Raw genomic sequence first — 20,348 nt, forward strand, 5'->3', positions numbered from 1 at the left:
GTGTAGGAGACTCGCCTCAAGGCCTAGTTCATGTGCAAAACAGTCTGAGAGCAGATTTTTTTTACTATTGGATAAATGAAAAATGTCAGATAATGAGATAGTTGGAACCGTACGGGCTGAGTTTCTAAACCCCCTCCCTTTTTGCTTAACCACTGTGTCAGCTTGTGCTTAACCATTGTGTTAGCTTGTACTTCATCATTGTATGTTGCAGGAACCAGGAAGATATGAGACCAAGGAAAAGACAAAAAGTTGTTTTAGACAAGTTTGGCCCCCAAGTAGACACAGAAAAGAGGAGCTATATCCCTGGATGACCCACCAGGAGCACAGGTGCTGTTAGAAGACCTAAAGGAACCAAGTCCAGCAACCTAAAGTTCAGGGAAGGCAGTGAGAAGCAAGGGTCCGAAGGACAGTTCCTGTCCAAACGCCCCCGCCTTGCTTTGAATAGATTTCCCAGAAAATTATTGAATATGTATAAGTTCCTTATTTTTGAATCCTACAAATTATAATGCAGGCTTTGCCTGTGGGGACTCTGATGTAGGCAAGTCCCCCTGGCTCCTTGATGTGCTGCACCTCAGTAAGTCACCTTTCTTTCACCCAGACTCTGGTGCTGAGTAGACTGGCTCATTCGCTTCTCAAACAGGACCCCCTTTGTCCTATATGATAGTCCATAAGTAAGGAGTAGGTGGATTATACCTGAATCTTCTCTCAAGAGACAATGTGATATAAAAAGCTGAATCTGGATCAGACCTAAACCTTCAGATAAGAGCACCATAATCATTCCTCATGGAAAGAATCTCTGAAAAGAAAATAGAATAAAAATCCAAAACAAATCAGAAGAATAGTATCTTCAATGAGTGTTTTAATCACTATCATCTTAACTAAAGTTTTGCTCAAATGTATTTATCAGTAAAAGAACAATATAGAAACATTATTTGTATATAAAGCACATTTCAAATTGCATTTGAACCCACTCATGGCCACCCACAGCTGCTTGGTTGTTTTGATGAGAGATGAAGAAGGAACAAATAGAAGGTCAATGCTTCAAACTAACCTACCTGGTCACTTCCTGAAAAATCGAAGAGTGTATACACATTAGGGAAAATTATTCTTTCAAATATGCAGTCAGTAGTTCAAGCATGAACTGATGCTTCCACCAAAAAAAAAAAAAGGTCAAATTGCAGGTCTCATGTTTGGCACATATGAAGTCCCCAGAGAAGACTGAATTGTATTTATTCTCAGACAGGAAGGCACATGGTACCACAGCACGACATTTAAGTGTTTCAGTCTCCTGACAAGAATATGGCCTGGGACCCCTCTGTGTGGTGCTTGATTCAATAAGATGGCTTTTGAGATTACTGCTGGGCCAGAAATCACTGTGTCTGTCTTTTTTCATCCAAGCTCTCCTTTGTATTTGATTTCCTTCAGTGAAACCAACCTCTCTAATCAGGCAATCATGTCCTTTCTTTTTTCCTAATCAATTTGTAGAGTGTGTTCTGGTCCATGGACTGATCAATCACGCTTAATAGAATCATAGGGCTGAATGGAACATTCCAGGTTCTCTGATCTAATCATCTAATTTCACAAATTAAAAAACTTAAGGTCCAGAGCTCAGCATTTTTTTTTTTTTTTTTTTTCAAAAATACACAGTTTTTGCAAAGGTAAGTCCTGACATTAAGAAAAGAAAGAAAGAAATTGAGAAAAACAGTATCTGGATTCAGGTTTGGGAGAACAAGGATTTAGGCTTAAACATAGGGCTGCGAGTTGAGAGGAATATACTAGAGTATGCTGGAAAGATTGTCAGAAAGTGAAAGCGCCCGGTTATAAACATGCTTGAAATCGGCCACAGTTGGCTGCTGGCTTCCAAGCAAGGCCACAAGCGCACCCAGGAGCCTACAGGGTTTTCGTGGCGCAGGGTAGGATGCTGGTGATGGAGACACTCTGCCCTCGGCATCTCAGCGCGCCAGCCTCGCACTCCGTCATTGTCTGCTCCTGGCCATTCACGTGCACACAAATGCTAAACCCTTCCTCCTCGCAATCCGAGGCGTCTCGGCAGACGCATTGGCTGCTCTGGGCTGAAAAAAATAAGAGAGGCTTACTGGCACATCTAGGCGGTGTGGAGAGTGGTGAGTGAGTGAAGCACACCACCTTCAAAGCAACAATTTGGTGATCAAAGGGCTGCAGAAGCTCCGGTCTCTAGTAACGTAATAAACTACCTCTGGGAATGCAGTAAGACCAGGTAGTTGAGGGGTTTTGCTCCACTTGGAATCAATAGGTTTGGAGGTTGGGGCAAGCTTTTTATTGGTTGGAATCACATGGGGCGGTTCTCTTCAAGTCCAGGTCTTTCCAAATCTGTCTTCATACCAAATGAAAAACCAAACCCATTGCCCTCTCATGGAGTCGCTACAAGGCAGACTGCCCCAGAGAATTTCCAAGGCTGTATTAATTAAGGAAAGAGCTCTGGTGGCTCAGCTGTAAAGGCATTTGGCTGCTAACCAAAAGGTCTGAGGTTCAAACCCACCAGCCATTCTGCTAAAGAAAGATGAGACAGTCTGCTTCCATAAAGATTTACAGACTTGGAAACCCAATGGGGCAATTCTACCCTGTCTTACAGGGTCATTATGGGTCAGAATTGACTCAATGGCAGTGAGTTTGGTTTTTTTATTATTTATGGAAGCAGACTGCACATCTCTGTCTGGCAGAAGGTTAGAACCGCTGAGCTTGTGGTTAGCAGCAAAGCTGCTTAACCACTGTGCCACCAGGGCTCCTTTCTCTTCATAGAAGCTTCTGTGAATATGAGCCAAAAATTGAATGTAGTCCTTCCAACCTCAGGCCAAATGAGAAGATCTCTGAAAATAACTGAATGTCAAGGCTCAAGAACAGGAAAAAAAAAAAAAAAAATACCCATTGCCCATAGAGTCGATTCTGATCCATGGCAACCCCATGTGTTACAAAGTAGAGCTGCTCCATAGGCTTTTCTTGGCTGTAACTCTACATGGAAGCAGATTGCCAGACATTTCTTCCATGGTGCACCTAGGTGGGTTCAAACAGCCAGTCTTTCAGTTAGCATCCAGCACTGTTTTTACCACCTCTGTTTTTACTGCCCCTTTTTAAGGACAAAAGAATCTCTGGTAGCGTAGTGCCTAATGCATTTGACTGCTAACCAGGTTAGTGGTTCAAACCTACCAGCCAGTCCACAGAAGGAAGACTGGGAAATCTATTTCCATAAAGATTTACTGCCTTGGAAACCCAAAGAAGAGGGTCGCTGAGTCAGAATCAACTCGATGGCAGTGAGTTTGGTTTTTGTTATTTTTTTTTAAGGACAGAAATATGAAAAATAATAAATTTGCTTTGAGAAAGAGGGTATGGAAGTGCCAAAGGCTACATTGTTGTTGTTGTTGTTGGTATTTGCCGTCGAGCCACCCCTGACTCATAGCAACCCCTCCTTGGGTTTCCGAGGCAGTATCACTACGGAAGTAGGATTGCCCAACCTTCCTTCCGAGGAGTGGCTGGTGGGTTTGAACCACCAGCCTTCTGGTTAGCAGTCAAGTGCCTTAGGCACTATGCTACCAGAGCTCCTCAAAGGCTACATACACTGTAAAAACAAACCATAAGTAAGATTATGCCTAGAAGAAAGTGTCACTTTGATGCCTAGTATGCTTTTAACACCCATATAACACTTGCTAAACTCCCTTTAACACAAAGAAAGAAAATCCTTCAAACTCAGAGAGTTCTGCCAGCAGTAGTATCTGACTGGAATCTAAAACCCTATTTTATTTCATTACACTTACCTAGTATTCAAGGAGTTCTGGTGGTGTAGTGCCTAAGCATTTGACTGCTAACCAGAAAGCTGCCAGTTCAAACCCACCAGCCACTCCTTGGAAGGAAGACTTCCATAGTGATACTGCCTTGGAAACCCAAGGAGGGGTCGCTATGAGTTGGAATTGACTCAACAGCAGTGAGTTTATTTTTGTTTGGTTGGTTTTTTACCTAGTATTCATAGTGTAGTGGTTAAGTAAGCACTAAGGAACTCTCGTGGACTAGTGGGTAAGTCATTTGGCTTCTAACCAGGTCAGCAGTTCAAAGGCCCCAGGTGCTCCCTGGAAAGAAGATGAGGCAATCTATTTCCATAAAGATTTACAGCCTTAGAAACCCATGGGAGTTGCTATGAGTTGGAATCAACTTGAGGTCAGTGGGATTGGTTGTTGTTTTTTGTTGGGGTTTTTTGTTTTTTTTTTTTTTTTTTATGGTTGGTTAAGCACGTGGCTAATAATTGAAAGGTTGGCAGTTCAAATCCACCCATCCACCCTGGCCTCCAGTGGGAGAGAGGCCTGGTAATCTGCTCCCATAAAGAGCACAGCCTAGAAAACCCTATAGAGCAGTTCTACTCTGTCACCTGGGGTCACTGTGAGCCAAAAAGACTCCAGGAGCCTAACAACCACACTATTTATAGCAAGGAATACTGGCTTGCATTTTAAGGAAGTGATATGAAGTTGTTTTTATTAAAAAATAAAACTATATGTCTTAAAAAGTATTTTAATGGAAAAATGGGTACATACATAATATGGATAATGAAAGGACAGTAAAAATAATGAGAGTGGAATGAGAATTACAGAAGCTTTGAAGACATTCAGGCCATCAAGACTGGTTCTTGTCCTCCTAGGAACCTGATCCACCCCCTGCTCAGGGAGCGGAGTGGAAGAGAACAGTTCATTCAGACCAGTAGATCCCCTGGGATCGACTTTGATCCAGTGCTACACTAGAAATGATGTTTAAAAATAAAATTTAAAAACCCTCAGTTCTTCAGCATTCTTGCAGTTAAAATATGAAACCCACTTACCATCACAGTTTTCCCATAGTGAACATGCACCACAAGCTCTCTCCACTGTGGCCCGCAGAGTACAGCTGTCTCTACCAGCGAGAGTGTAATTTCTACCCTGGCAGGCAAGAACATGCATCTTGCAAACTGTCAGAGGCAAGATTCTCTTGCTTCTCTCATCTCGAGCACATACGTCCAAGGAAGATCTGAAAAGAGGTGTTAAATTCATTACAATTAGCCCCCAACATACCAGAGGATTCTCTTCCAAGGACTCTGTCCTAAATGGTTCTGATAAAAGTTGAATACCTCATTTTTTAAATTTTTCATTATGACTGACCTTTATTATCAGTATCTTTATAAATCCCATCTTTATTTGTTTTGGGGGGTTGGAGACATTACATATAAACTTATAGATATGATAATATCAGCAAATCATGCACTGTAACATTGTATGTAGTACATATTACTAACAATAAGATAAACAAAAAAAAAAAAAAAGAGGACAGTTGTACATCCAGTTCACTGTAACTCAAATACATTGTAAGCTGGGGACTACCTGTATTTACCAGATTTCCTAAAAAGCTGAAGATGAGAAGTGTGGCGTGAGGCTCAGAGCTCAATGTCTGCAATGTTATCACCCACAGCAAAAGACAAAAGGCAGAAAGGACACTCTAATCCCCTTCATTCCTAGGCCCACTTCCTTCAGATCTTCACAATGAGCATATTGACTCTTTACTTACTCACAATTTTTACAATCTTAGATATCTAGTTTGATCCAGAATGCATCACATACGGTAAATAACAAGTGAAAGCAAGTTCTGATAACGACAGCAAGCAGATTGACAAGAAGGAAGGAGACAGAAAATCAGCAAACATCAACCCTCAAGGAGATTTCAAGCACAAGCAAGAGAAAAATTCATTCATTCAGCAGCCACTGGGTCCATGTCTATAAAGTAGCATTGTCCAGTAAGTGCTGACTAAATCATCAAGGACCAATGAAATTGTAGTTTTCAATACTGTTTATGAAAGTTTGTATGTTTACAAAATAGTTTAAGTATTTCCATAAAATGTGTTACTTTTTTTCTCAAACACTGGTGCCAACACCATGAGATCAGCTCTTTCAAAATGGTGCTGATAAGCAGAACCCCATTTGTGAGTGATGATGAATAAGGCAGTAGTGCATTGAAAATCTTAGAAAATAAAGCATTTTTGTACAGTAAAGGGAATTGTAAGAGTCTACATTCCCATGTTTTATTTAGCCCTAACATTTTCTTTTTCTTAAGAGCCCTGGTGGCATAATGGTTAAGCACTCAGCTGAAAAGTTGAATCCATCAGCTGTTCTGCAGGAGAAAAAACCTGGTGATCTGCCACATTAGAGACCGTTGTTGTTAGGTACTGCTGAGTCAGTTCTGACTCATAGCAACAGACAAAACATTGCCCGGTCTTGTGCCATCCTCATAGTCATTGCTATGTTTGAACCCATTCTTATAGCCACTTTGCCAGTCCAACTCATTGAGCATCTTCCTCCTTTTTCTTGATCCTCTCCTTTACCGAGCATGATGTCTTTCTTCAGGGACTGGTCCCTCCTGATAACATGTCCATAGTACATAAGTTGAAGTCTTGCCATCCTCGGTTCTAAGGAGCATTCTAGTTATATTTCTTCCAAGACAGGTTTTTTCATTCTACTGGAAGTCCATAGTGTATGTAATATTCTTTGCTAATGTCATTAATCTGCTATTAATGGTATTGTTTGATAATTTCTGCATTTTGTTGGATCACCTTTCTTGAGAATGGGCACAATTATGGATCTCTTCCAGTCAGTTGGCCAGGTAGCTGTCTTCTAAATTTCTTGGCACAAATGAGTAATGGCTTCCAGCATTGTATCCATTTATTGAAACATCAACTTGGGTTGCATACTGATAATAGAAATTTAGAGACTATGTTTCAAGAATCAGAAAAGCAGCTACTCTTTATTCTATCAGTATTACTTTAAGAGTTTATGTCCCAAGAGAACTTCAAATCAATTCCTCTATAGAGCTAAATCTTCAGGTGATAGTTTTGTCATTTTTCTCCATTTTATATATAGAACAGGTGGTGCTCAAGTGGTCCTTAAGCCTCACTATCTGTCCAGTTTGGAACACTGCTTACCACCATCTCTGTCAGCCCTGGCAGCACAGGGAAATAACAGGCAGCCAAAGGCGGCGGGTGCAGATTGAAATGCAAAGATCCTTAACTATGCCAGTGGCAAGCATTGCCTTCAATTGAAAAGACTTGTTAGGACCTTTGAGTACATTTTGACTCATAGCAACCACATGCGACAGAGTAGAACTGCCCCATTGAGTTTTCTTGATTGTAATCATTACAGAATCAGATCACCAGGTCTTTGTACCATGGAGCCATTGGGTGGGTTCAAACTGCCAACCTTTTGCTCAGCAGCCAAGCACGTCACTGTTTGTGCCATGAGGGCTCCTCCTAAGAGACTAGCATCTAAGAAATTACCCCTTTTATCTTGAATAAAATAAAAGTGGCAGAAGAAAGCAGACAAAACTTACCCACATTCATAGGGCATTTTACAAACACATCCTGAATTCTGCAGCTTCTCCCAGCGCTGACATTCAGGCACTGCCTGTGTCGAATTGGCTCCTAAAAGAAAAGGATAAGTGCAATTAAGTGCAATGAATGCAACAGTTAGGAAAGTAAGGGCTTCTTCATGATAACTAAAATATTACGTCAATTGTTGGACTAGACTCTGTAGCATTCTCAACTGCAGCAAATGCATACAATGAACAAATAAAACACTCTAAATCAGTTAGCAAGAGATGGACGGTTCCTGGGAGCATCCTACTTATCAGTTCATTGATAATAATAGCTACCATTTCTTAAACATTTGCTATTTGCCACAAACCAAAGAAAAAACACACTGCTGTTGAGTTGGACCTGACTCACAGCAACCCCTCCTGGGGTTTATGAGGCAGTATCACTACAGAAGAAGATTGCCCAACCTTCCTTCCAAGGAGTGGCTGGTGGGTTTGAACTGCCAGCCTTCTGGTTAGCAGTCAAATGCCTCAGGCACTATGCCACCAGAGTCACCTTTTATACACTAAGAAGCTCTGGTGGTATAGTAGGTTAAGGCATTTGGCTGCTAACCAAAAGGTCAGTGGTTTGAACCCAGCAGCTGCTCTGTGGAAGAAAGATGGGGCAGTCTGCTTCTGTAAAGATTTGCAGCCTTGGAAACCCAGTGGGAGTCACTCTGAGTTGGAAGGGACTCGATAGCAGTGAGTTTGGTTTTTTTAATGCACTGATATTTAGCTCTCCTTAATACATGCCAATTACGAGATGAGGAAACAGGATCAAAAACTTAGGGAACTGGTACTAATTCACACATTTAATAAATTTGCCAATCCAGGAATTAAGGTCAATTTCATCCAAATCCATGGCCAGTAGAGCAGGTTCCTGCTTAAGAAGTTAGTGTTGAAAACTATTTGTTTTTTTGGCTGTATCTTGCCCACTGTGCCTACAATAGGACAGAAAACAACACAATTTGGCCTGAATTCAAAGAGCTTCCTGGTATCTCAAGGATATATAATAACCTCTTAGATGAAAACATCCACATAGTGTCCCCTCAATAATGCATGAATGTCCACAGTTACTTAAATTTATAAAATTCCTTCTGTGACCTTTGCATTTTCTACAGACTGGTGAAAAGCAATCATCATTCAATTTTGACAGCAAAACACTTGGTTCAGTTTACAAGAGCATAATCTGACAGTCCCCGGCCATCCCTGACTGTAACATGAATAATCTAATGATGCTGATAGTCCCACCCCTGCCAATTTCATGATGGTGGCATATATTTTAATTTCATAAAACTAGGTCCCTGTTTGATATATCGACTAAGGTAGTTTATTTAAAGAGCTTGTTTTTATGGATACACAAACTATAACTACTTCTTTACTTCCAAAAATATCAGTGCTTTAGATACGGATACAATAATCTCATGAATAATTTTAAAACTTGCAAAAGTGGTGGCCGTGTGAAGCATGACTACCATACTCAGTAGTTTCCATAACAAATACTCTTTCTTTAAATATATATCTTAAAAATGGTATCACCTTCAATGCACTGTGGTACCTTGAACTGGATATGCATAAAAAGGGCCTTAGAGGAAAAACACAAACTATCCCTATTTGTTGATTATATGATCCCATACCGAGAAACCCCAAAAGACTCAGTGAAAAAAATCTACTGGAACAAATTGAAAGATTTAGAATCATGGCAGCATATAAGAACATCCAAAAATCAGTTGGATTTCTCTACACCAGCAAAGAGATTGCTGAAAAAGAAATAAGAAAATCAATACCATTTGCAATAGCTACCAAAAAAAAAATAAAATACGTGGGAATAAATCTTACCAGGGACACAAAAGACCTCTACAAAGAAAACTATAAAAGACTACTTCAAGAAACCATAAGAGAGCTACATCAATGGAAGAACATACCATGTTCATGGATAGGAAGATTGAACATTGTGAAAATGTCCATTCTATCCAAAGCAATCTATACATTCAATGCAATCCCAATCCAGATCCCATCAACATTCTTTAGGGATATGGAAAAACCTATCACTAATTTTACATGGAAAGAAAAGAGATCTCAGATAAGCATAGCATTATTGAAGAAGAACAAAGTAGAAGGTCTCACACACCCATCTTAAAACCTATTATACAGCCACAGTAGTCAAAAACGCCTGGTATTGATATGACAGACACATAGACCAATGGAATAGAATTGAGAACTCAGAAATAGATCCATCGACCTATGGTCAGCTGATCTTTGACAAAGGGCCAAAATCCATTAAATGGGAAAGACATTGTCTGTTTAACAAATGGTGCTGGTAAAACTGGAGGTCCATTTGCATAAAAATGAAACAAGATCTGTACCTCACACCACACACAAAAACTCCAGATGGATCAAAGACTTAAATGTGAAACCTAAAACTATAAAGTTCCTCAAGGAAAAACTAGGTGCAAATTTAGGGGCCCTAATATATGGAGCTCTGGTAGCATAGTGGCTAAGACACTTGTCTGCTAATCAGACGGCTGGCAGTTCAAACCCACCAGCCACTCCTCGGAAGGAAGGTTGGGCAATCCTACTTCCATATTGATGCTGCCTCGGAAACCCAAGGAGGGGTCACTATGAGTCGGGTTTGACTCGACGGCACATAACAACAACAACAATATATGGCATAAATAGACTATCAAGTATAACCCAAAACGTACAAACATGCAAACAGCAGAGGAGAAACTAGATGAATGGGACCTTCTAAAAATTAAATTTTTATGTGCTTCCAAAGACTTCTCCAAAAGAGTCAAAAGAGAACCTACAGATCGGGAAAGAATATTTGACAATGATATATCTGACAAGGGACTTATCTCTAGAATTTATAGAAAACTCCAACATGTCAACAACAAAAAGACAAATAATCCAGTTAAAAAATGGGCAGAAGACATGAATAGATACTTCAACAAAGAGGATATTCAGGCTGCCAACAAACATATGAAGACATGCTCATGATCTTTAGCCATTACAGAGTTGCAAATCAAAACAACAATGAGACACCATCTTGCCCCAGCACTACTAGCAAAGTTCAACAAGAAAGAAAATAACAAATGCTGGTGAGGATGTGGAGAGATTAGGACTCTTATACACTGCTGGTGGGGCTGTCAAATGATATAACCACTGTGGAAAGCAGTATGGTGATTCCTTAAGAAGTTGGAAATTAGAAATACCATTTGATCCAGCCATTCCATTACTATGTATATATCCTAAAGAAGTGAGAGCCAGGACAAGAACAGATATATGCACACCCATGTTCATTGCAGCACTATTTACAATAGCCAAAAGATGGAAACAATCTAGGTGCCCATCAACAGAAGAACACATAACCAAACTATGGTATATACACAATGGAATACTATGCAACTCTAAAGAATAATGTAGAATTGGCAAAACACCACCTAACGTGGATGAACTTGGAGAACATTATGCTGAGTGAAATAAGTCAATCACAGAAGGACAAATATTGTATTAGCATTCTGTTATTGTAAAAAGTCAAAGAAAGGTTTATATATGGAAGGGAATTTTCTTTGTTGGTTACCGAGGGGGGAGGGGAGGGGAGGGGAAGGAACACTGTTAGACAGGTAGAGATAAATATTGATTTGGGTGAAGAGAAGGGCAATGTACCAAATGTGAGTGATCACATGGTGGCATTGAGAAAGAGGAAGCCATAGAGTGGTGTGTGGGAGGTACAGACAGTAAAGATGAACCCTTTTGCACATACAGTACTGTGTTGTCAGTGAAGGCAAACATTGATATATGGACGGATAGATGGGTGGACAGGCTGACTATTAGGTATATCTACACAGCAGGGTGTGTGCCCAAGACAATGTATAGGGTTGGCAGACAATGTTTCTACAAGTGTATTTGTATGTTCTGTAACAATTCCCAGGTGTATAGTAGATCTGACAAGGGGCAAGGTTGTAGTCACTTCTTGGGCACAGCCAGCTACCCAGAGGGAGCAAGTAGTTGGACCTGTGGGCTCAGGACCATGGTTGCAAGGGACATCAAGCTCAAGTGGCATAACATACTACACAAAAGCATTGTTCCACATCCTACTCTGGCAAATAGCAACTGGGATCTTAAAAGCTTGCAAGTGGCCATCTAGATTCAACAATGGGTCTCTCTTCATCCAGAGCAATGAAGAATGAAGAAAACCAAAGACACATGGAAACAATCAGTCCAAGCGACTGGTACACCATGCGATCCTCAGCCTATACAACTATGAGACCAGAAGAACTAGATGGTGCCCAGCTACCACTGTCAACCACTCGGTGGGGGATCTATGTAGGGGATCCTGGTTACAGTGGGAGAACAATGTGGAAAAAAACTCAATATCATTTAAACAAACAAACAAACAAAAAAGGGCCAGGTTTGCTGGTCTGATGAAGCCTGATGGAACCACTGAGACTATGGCCCCTAGTTGCCCTTTCAATCTGGAATTGAATCCATTCCTGTGGCTTCCAGCAAACAAAAGACAGGCATATCAGCTGAATATTTACAATAGGTAGATACACTCCTTGGAGAGAACAATCATGGAAGAACAGAAGAGCTGTGTATCCACAGGGAGACAACCCAGGGGGCAGGAGTGCAGGGGAGGGAATGACTCAGGGAAGAGGTAACTGTGGGGAGGAAGTGGGAGGTGAGCTGTTGCATTGTGGTAAATTGTGGTCAATGTCATGAGACAAAGTGTATGTGAGCTGTTGTATGGAAAGTGAATTTGCTCTGTAAACTTTCACCCAAATCACAATAAAAATTACAAAAAGGTCTTAGTGAAAAAACTGGTGATTTCCAAATAAAGCCTATACTCAGTAGTGTTATACCAATATTAATTTTTTAAACTTTGATCACTTAAGGTATGCCAAGTTATATAAGATGTATAACTGAGTGAGAAGTATATGAAAACTAAATTTACAACTTTTCTATAAATCTAAAATTACTCCAAAAATAAATTTTTAATGGTATTTGCCTAAGGTATTTGACTGCTAACCAGAAGCCTGGTGGTTCAAACCCACCAGCTACTCCTCAGTAGGAAGAATGGGCAATCTATTTCCATAGAGATACTGCCTCAGAAACCCAAGGAGGGGTCGCTATGAGTCAGAATCAAGTCTACAGCAGTGAGTTTGGTTTATTTGTTTGCTTGCTTGCTTGCTTGTTTGTTTTGGTGTTATCTAAATCAGTGGTTCTCACCCAGGAATGATTTTACCCTTCAGGGAACATTTGGCAATATCTGGAGATATTTGGTGGGGGTAGGGGGGCACCACTGACATCTAGGGGATGCTGCTAAGCATCCTACAATGCACAAGAGAGTCTCCCACAACAAGAATTTTCCAGCCCCAAATATCAATGTGCTGAAATTGACAAATTGATCTAGATGTACCAAAACTAAAATTCAGTGATAAAGCAGTGTAAATTGTTTCTGCATTGATCAGAAACGTATTTGTTGATCATTCATAAAGATGAAATTTTAGATTTTAAAATGTTTTGTTATTATTTCTTTATGAAAAATCATTGATAGAATTACCCTGTCCATGAACTTCAGCATCTAAGAAAAACATAGCTTTGTTATATATAGTGATCAGTTAACCACATAAACATGCCCTTAAACCAGAAACCCCACTGCCATCCCGTCGTTTCCTTTGTGACTGACAGCAACCACATCAGGAGAGTAGAACTGTCCCATAGGGTTTCCAAGGCTGTAAATCTTTAGGCAAGCAGACTGCCTCATCTTCTTCTGGGAGCGGCAGGTGGATTCAAACAGCCTACATTTTTGGTTAGCAGCCCAAGGCTTTAACCACTACACCACCAGAGTTCCTTTAAACATTCCCTTAGATCCACCTTAAAAACAAATACCTTCACATCAAGACTAAATACCAAAAACATGTTATTTTAAAACATTGGCTTTGAAGGCTAACAATCTGGAATTTTTCTTTGTCACAAGTTTATCTTAAGGACAGTAATTATTATTATGTCTTTCTTTAGTAATGATCTTTAAGATAAACTTGTAACAAAGAAAAAAAAATTCCAGGTTTCTTTTTCTTTCTTCAGAAGAAAACTTACAGATATGAAAGACATCCTTAATTAAAACCAACTTTAATGGAATTTTCTACTGAGTGGGAGAAAAATCATACCAAATTCTGAAACAGACATTTTAGAAAGGCAAGCATAGAATCTCATTTGGAACAAAAGTGCAACCTCATCAACCGTACATTGTTCTGTTTAATTTTAGAATCATTGGTACAGGTCCATTATTTAAACAGTCCCGATAAACCCATATTTATACTTCATAGTATGTAGAAAACAGAGCAATTTCCTCCCACTGGTGGCCTTTGCCAGCTAAAGAGCACTTCAGAACTAGCACAGAAGGCCTTCCATCCATCACGCTCCTCTCCTGCTCCATCAGCTGTCATCTACTGAACACGCAGCTCAGAGCCACCATCAATAACACTGCTTCCTGCAGCCTGGTCCTTTCCTTCAGTTGTAAACGTCTAATTCACCTAAGAGTATCATTCAGTGAATCAAGCATTCATTCTCACTATTGAAAGACAAATTTCAGGATTGGATAAAAAAACAAATGTTGTAATAAATAGGTGAAGCAGAGCACATTTTATGAGCACTGAAATTATTCCATATGGTGGACATGTGACATCATGCATTTGTACAACACAAAGAATGGACCCTAATGCAAATTATGACAACTCCATTGTCACAGAACAGAACTGCTCCATAGGGTTTTCTTGCCTATAATCTTTACAGAAGCAGGTCGCCAGGCCTTTCTTCCACAGCACTGGGGAGATGTGATCTGCCCACCTTTAGGTTAGCAGCCAATCACAAACCACTGCCACCACCCAGGGACCTACCTAATGCAAACTATGGACTCTAGTTAATAATAACATATTAATATTGGTTCAGGAGCACCAGTATTGTGGGTTCAGTGGTTACTGAAGTCTAATGTTGGTTCAATAATATATGCACCACACTAACCCAAGACATTACTAATAAGAGAAACAGGATATAGGGAAGCAAAGGGGGTATATGAGAACACTCTGTATTTCTGCACAGTGTTTCTGTATACCTATTGCTGCTCTAAAAAGTAAATTGTATTTTTAAAAATACACATTCAAGAAAGTAAGAATAGTATGTGAAATAGCATTCAAGTGAATTGTTCTTTCTTATTTTTAATTTTTACAAATGTAATATTTTCCATTTATTTTAAAAATAAAAACAAATAGAAAACAGGAGGTGATTTTAAAAACAAATCCATTCTATCACAAATATCTCCAAAAAGAAATTCTTTGGCTTTTAAAATCCTGCCTACCTAATTTCTTAAAAGACCATTTTAATTTGCTTCGTATACAAAATACTGGATTTTGGCATTTCCACTATTAAGAGCAACTTCACAAAGTACAACTTTTTCTTCTATAACTTTTGCTTTGTCGTGTCAAATTTTCAATTAAGATTCAATTTTCAGTTAAAATTTTCAATACCAATAAACTCCGAAAACACAGTAGTGAGCATACAGAATTTTGTGTAAATTACTATTTCAACTCTATACTTAGTAAAAGTTCAAGAGGTGGGAAAAAAGGAGGAGGAAACCAAAAACCAGCTTTTAAAAAAGTCATTTATTTTCTTGGCACCATAGTAGCTATATAAAGCTCCTATTTCATACAGAGGATTTAAAGGAGTATTTCAGAATCACCAGGACCATTCTTGCCTTTATGTGTATTCCATGAGTTCAATTGCGCCACGTGAAGGAAATCTGTGCTCAGACTACAAACTACAAACTGTGTTCCTTCCCATAAACGAGCAGGGATGGGGGAATGACTCACAGGGAGAGGGGATGCAATGGCAGGAGGGACCACTACAAGGACTCTCACCCACTTGTGGGCCAATGTACTCAGACAGACACGGACAAGATCTCACCTTTTCGCACACACTGGACATTCTTCATCTCAGGACTCCACTTAAGGCTGGAACCACAGAGAAAGGCTGAAGGACCTTCTAAGGACATGTTACCTGGACAGGAAAGGGTCACCTTCTCGCCCACTGCATAGAAGAGTTTCTGGGGATGGCTCTGCATGCCATCCACTAGTGCAGGTAGGACACAGGCTATTTCTAAATATAAAAGGGAGCAGAACACAAGGGTCATTGCTTTTCTGAGCCATCTCTTTTTAAAATGACAGCTTTGATTGTGATACACTTAGTCTTTTTCACAACATTCGAGAACGAGGAGGAAGAGATAGATTCACCTTTAGAGTACCCTGAATGACATTACCCACGTGCCTACATGCCACATAACTGGCATGTAATTGACCAATGAATGACCAAAGACCAAAACAGCTCACCACTCTCCTATCCCTGCCCTCAAAACAATGTGACAACTTAAAATTAATAAGCCTTATAAATCCAGAGTCCTAAAATCTGGCCTGCTGTTAAAACCAGACTTTTCAGGGCAGCTACTTATCTCTCTGGTCTAGTGATTTCCCACCAAAATTTTCCCATATTTTGATACATTTGCATATCATTAACATATGCCAATTAGATATTTTACTATATGAAATTTTTAAAGGACTGACTTTCCTTAACTTTGAAACTACAGAAGTGTTCAATTTTCTTTTGTTTCCCATCCCTAGTTTTTGTTATTCAATTGCAACCATTAGCTTAAGTCATTTACTTGAAAAACAGCAAAGAGAAAAATGAAAAACATTCAAGTCGAGATTCATGATTAAAACAAAAAATCTTGATAATTTCCCTAATAGACTTTGGACAATTTTCCTCAAAATTCTTCTCTACTTCTTTTCTTCTCTTTAAATAATTACCCATTTATTTTTATTTTTTCTTGTTGTTATTGAGCGTACACACAGCGTAACACACACAAATTCAACCATTTCTCCATATACAATTCAATGGCATTGATTATAGTCTTCAAGCTGTGCAACCATGCTCACTTTCCTTTTCTGAATTTTTCCTCCACCATTAACATAATTTCACTGTTCCCTAAATTTCCTGCTTAATCTTTTGAGATGCTGTTCTTTTTAAAAAGACTTCAGAGGATAATTCTGATTAAAGGTTTAAAGATTATCTAAGGACAACTGTTTTGGGGGTTCATGTAGCTCCAGAAATTCTAGATTCCAAGAGAAAAACTCTGCCTATTGCTTCATCATTTTCATCGGAGAATGCATTCATTCATTCATAAAAGCATTTGTTGAGTGCCTCTATTTTTCCAAAATACTGCCTAGTGCCTAAGGCACTTGACTGCTAACCAGAAGGTTGGCGGTTCAAACCCACCAGCCACTCCTCTGAAGATTGAGGCAATCTACTTCCGTAGTGATACTTCCTCAGAAACCAAGGAGGAGTCGTTATGAGTCAAGTCTGACTCGATGGCACATAACAACAACAACATTGGGATCACAAGTTACAAGTCACATAGTCTGCCCTGGAACACAAATCAGTTATCCCTGGATTTGTTTGCTTCTGGCCATGACATACTTGCTGATTTCACACTCACACTTCCACCAAAAACAAGTATGAAAGCCATACAAAATAAGATGAAGAAAAGTATTTTTTGAAGAATAAGAGAGCTACCAAGCTTGAAGGTTCAAGATTCCAGAGAGGAAGTAACCCTAAAGTGTCAATAACAACATTTATTAATGCTATTTTTCTTGCATATTTGAAAATACGAAGTAAATAAAACCTAAAAGGTTGTCAAATTGAAGAGCAAGCTGCAACTCAGAAGCTGAAAGCTGACTACTGTCTTTGGCATTCTCACAGTGTTAACCAAAACCAAACTAAACCCACTGTCATCCAATCGACTCCTATTTACAGCAACCATAGAGCAGAGTGAAACTGCCCCGTAGTACGGGTTTCCAAGGCTGTAAATTTTTCTGGAAGCAGACTGCCACATCTTTCTCCTGTGGAACAGCTCATGGGTTCAATCTACCAACCTTTCTTCAGTTAGCAGCTGAGCTCTTAACCACTGTACTACAGGGCTTCTCCTCGTGGGGTTACTACCGTTGAGTCAGATCCAACTCATAGCAACCCCTCGTTGGGTTTCTGAGGTGGTATCACTATGGAAGTAGGTTGCCCAATCTTCGTTCCAAGGAGTGGCTGGTAGGTTTGAACCACCAGCCTTCTAGTTAGCAGTCAAATGCCTTAGGCACTACGCAACCAGAGCTCTAAAACTTGGAGATGGTTTCTGGAAAAAAGGAGAGGCCAAGGTAGAAACACTGTAGTCTCAGCTGGAATTCCTTACTGGATACACCCTAAAAGTAAAGTTAAACCAGAAAGGGGTGGTGGGGGGGGTAAGCTTCATCTTCATGAAAACTGAAATCAAATTTTAAATTAGCTAAAGTTCTGACTTGGTTCTGTCCTGAGCCATAAACAAAGCTAATCTTCTCTAGAGGAAGAGAACACTGTCCAACACCTCCAATTATTTCTTTTATGTTTCACACATAATGTCTGGCATTCAATCAAAACTAATCAGACATTCAAAAAGATAAGAAATGACCAAAATCCAAATTTAAAAAAAATGACAATGGGACAGTACTGCATTGTCAGTGATGGCAAGCATTGATCTACAGGTGGATAGATGGACAGACAGGATGAATGATCAGGTATGTCTAGGGAGGAGGAACTGTGCCCATGACTAAATATAGGGTTAGCAGACAATGTTTCTACATGCATATTTGTATAAGCTGTAAGAATGCCCAGGTGTATAGTAACACTTATATAATATGTATGTTTTATTGACTATGCAAAAGCATTCAATTGTGTGGATTATAACAAATTATGGATAACATTGAGAAGAATGTGAATTCCAGAACACTTGATTATATTCATGAGGAACCTGTATATAGATCAAGAGGCTGTCATTCAAACAGAACAAGAGGATACTGCACAGTTTAAAATCAAGAAGGGAGTACAGCAGGGTTGTATCCTTTCACCATACTTATTCAAGTTGTATGATGAGCAGATAATCTGAGAGGCTGGACTATATGAAGAAGAGCGTGGCATCAGGATTGGAGGAAGACTCATTAGCTACCTGTGAAACTCAGATGACACAACTTTGCTTGCTGAAAGTGAGGGTGACTTGAAGCACTTACTGATGAAGATTAAAGACTACAGTCTGCAGAATGGACTACACCTCAACATGAAGAAAACAAAAATCTTCAAAACTTGTCCAATAAACAGCTTCACAATGGATAGAGAAAAGATTGAAGTTGTCAAAGACTTCATATTGCTTGGTTCTGCAATCAACATCAATGGAAGTAGCAGTCAAGACATCCGACAATGTAATGCATTGGACAAATCTGCTGCAAAAGATCTTTTTCAAGTGATGAAGAGCAAAGATATCTCCTTGAATACTAAGGTGTACCTTGCCCAAGCCATGGTATTTCCTATCACCTCTTATGCATGTGAGAGCTGGACAATGAATAAGGAAGACTGAAGAAGAGTTGATGCTTTTGAGTTGTAGTGTTGGTAAAGGATGCTATGAGTACCATGAACTGCTAAAAGGACTAACAAATCTATCCTGGAAGAAGTGAAGCTGGAATGCTCCTTGGAAGCAATAATGGCCAAGCTTCATCTCACCTACTTTGATCATGTTGCCAGAAGAAACCATTTCCTGGAGAAGGATATCATGCTTGGTAAAGTGGAGGTTCAATGTAAAAGGGAAAGGCCCTCAACTAGATCAATTGACACAGTGACTGGAACAATGGGCTCAGGTATAGCAAGGATCATAAGGCTGGCACAGGACCAGGCAGTGTCTCATTCTGCTGTGCTTAGGGTCGTTATGAGTTAGAGATGACTCAATGGCACCTAACAACAACAACATAGTAGCATTGACAAGGAGCAACGTTGTGGTGGCTTCTTGGCCACAGTCAGCTACCCTGAGGGAGCAAATAGTTGAATCTGTGGGGTAGGGACTGTGCTGGCAGGAGACATAGAGTTCAATTGACATAGCATGCTACACAAAAACAATGTTATACATCCTACTTTGGTGAGTAGCAATGGGGTCTTAAAAGCTTGCAAGCAGCCATCTAGATGCAATGATGGATCTCTCCTTGTCCGGAGCAAAGAAAAACAATGATGCATGGAAACAATTAGTCCAAGGGACTGGTGGACCACGTGATCCTCAGACTATATGATCACGAGACCAGAAGAAATAGATGGTGCCGGCTACCACTGTCAACCACTGGGAGGGGGAATAGGAGATCCTGGATAGAGAGGGTGAACAATGTGGAACAAAACTCAAAATCAAATGAAGAAAAAAAAAAGAGAGTGAGAAGGTGGGGACCAGGTTTGCTGGTCTGATAGAGTCTGGTGACACCCCTGAGACTATGGCCCCTTGTTACCCTTGAGGTCTGAAACTAAACTCAGTCCTGTGGCTTCTAGCCAAATAGATAGGCATATTGGCGAAATATTTATATCAGGTAGATACCCATCTTGGAGTGATGATCAATTGTGGGAAACAGAAGGGCATGTTTGCACAGGGAGATATCTCGGGATGCAGGAATGCATAGGAGGGAAGGACACAGGGAAGAGGTAACTATGAAGAGGAAGTGGGACATGAGCTGTTGTTAATTGTGGGGAATTGCAATCAATGTCATGAAACAAAATGTGTATGAACTGCTATATGGAAAATGAATTTGCTCTATAAACTTTCTCCCAAATCACAATAAAAATTAAAAAAAAAAAAAAAAACAATAGGAATCGACACATAGGATATCCAGATAATGGAGTTAACAGAAGTGGATCTTGAAATAATTGTAATTAATATGATGAAAAAATACTAAATGAAAAGATTGAGAATTTCAATATAAAACTAGAAAGTATAATCAAAATGTGTATGAATTATTGAATGGAAAACCAATTTTCTCTATAAATTTTCACCCAAATTACAATAAGGTTTTTCTTAA

The 20,348-nt window shown here is 39.7% G+C and overlaps 1 protein-coding gene across 1 annotated transcript in view; it reads right to left on the reverse strand.

The window, feature by feature from the left end:
• Positions 1-1,890: 1,890 nt before the first annotated feature.
• C7 (complement C7) overlaps positions 1,891-20,348 on the reverse strand; it is a 94,510-nt gene continuing 76,052 nt past the window's right edge. The window contains exons 15-18 of the mRNA XM_007950535.1: positions 15,355-15,546; positions 7,369-7,459; positions 4,838-5,022; positions 1,891-2,072 (exon numbers count right to left, since the gene is read on the reverse strand). Of these exons, the coding sequence (XP_007948726.1) occupies positions 1,891-2,072; positions 4,838-5,022; positions 7,369-7,459; positions 15,355-15,546 (650 nt within the window). The remainder of the gene's footprint in view (positions 2,073-4,837; positions 5,023-7,368; positions 7,460-15,354; positions 15,547-20,348) is intronic.

This window comes from Orycteropus afer, unplaced genomic scaffold (assembly GCF_000298275.1).
Source record: "Orycteropus afer afer isolate SDZICR_OR568_19922 unplaced genomic scaffold, OryAfe1.0 scaffold00275, whole genome shotgun sequence".
In the NCBI taxonomy this organism is placed as follows: Eukaryota; Metazoa; Chordata; class Mammalia; order Tubulidentata; family Orycteropodidae; genus Orycteropus; species Orycteropus afer.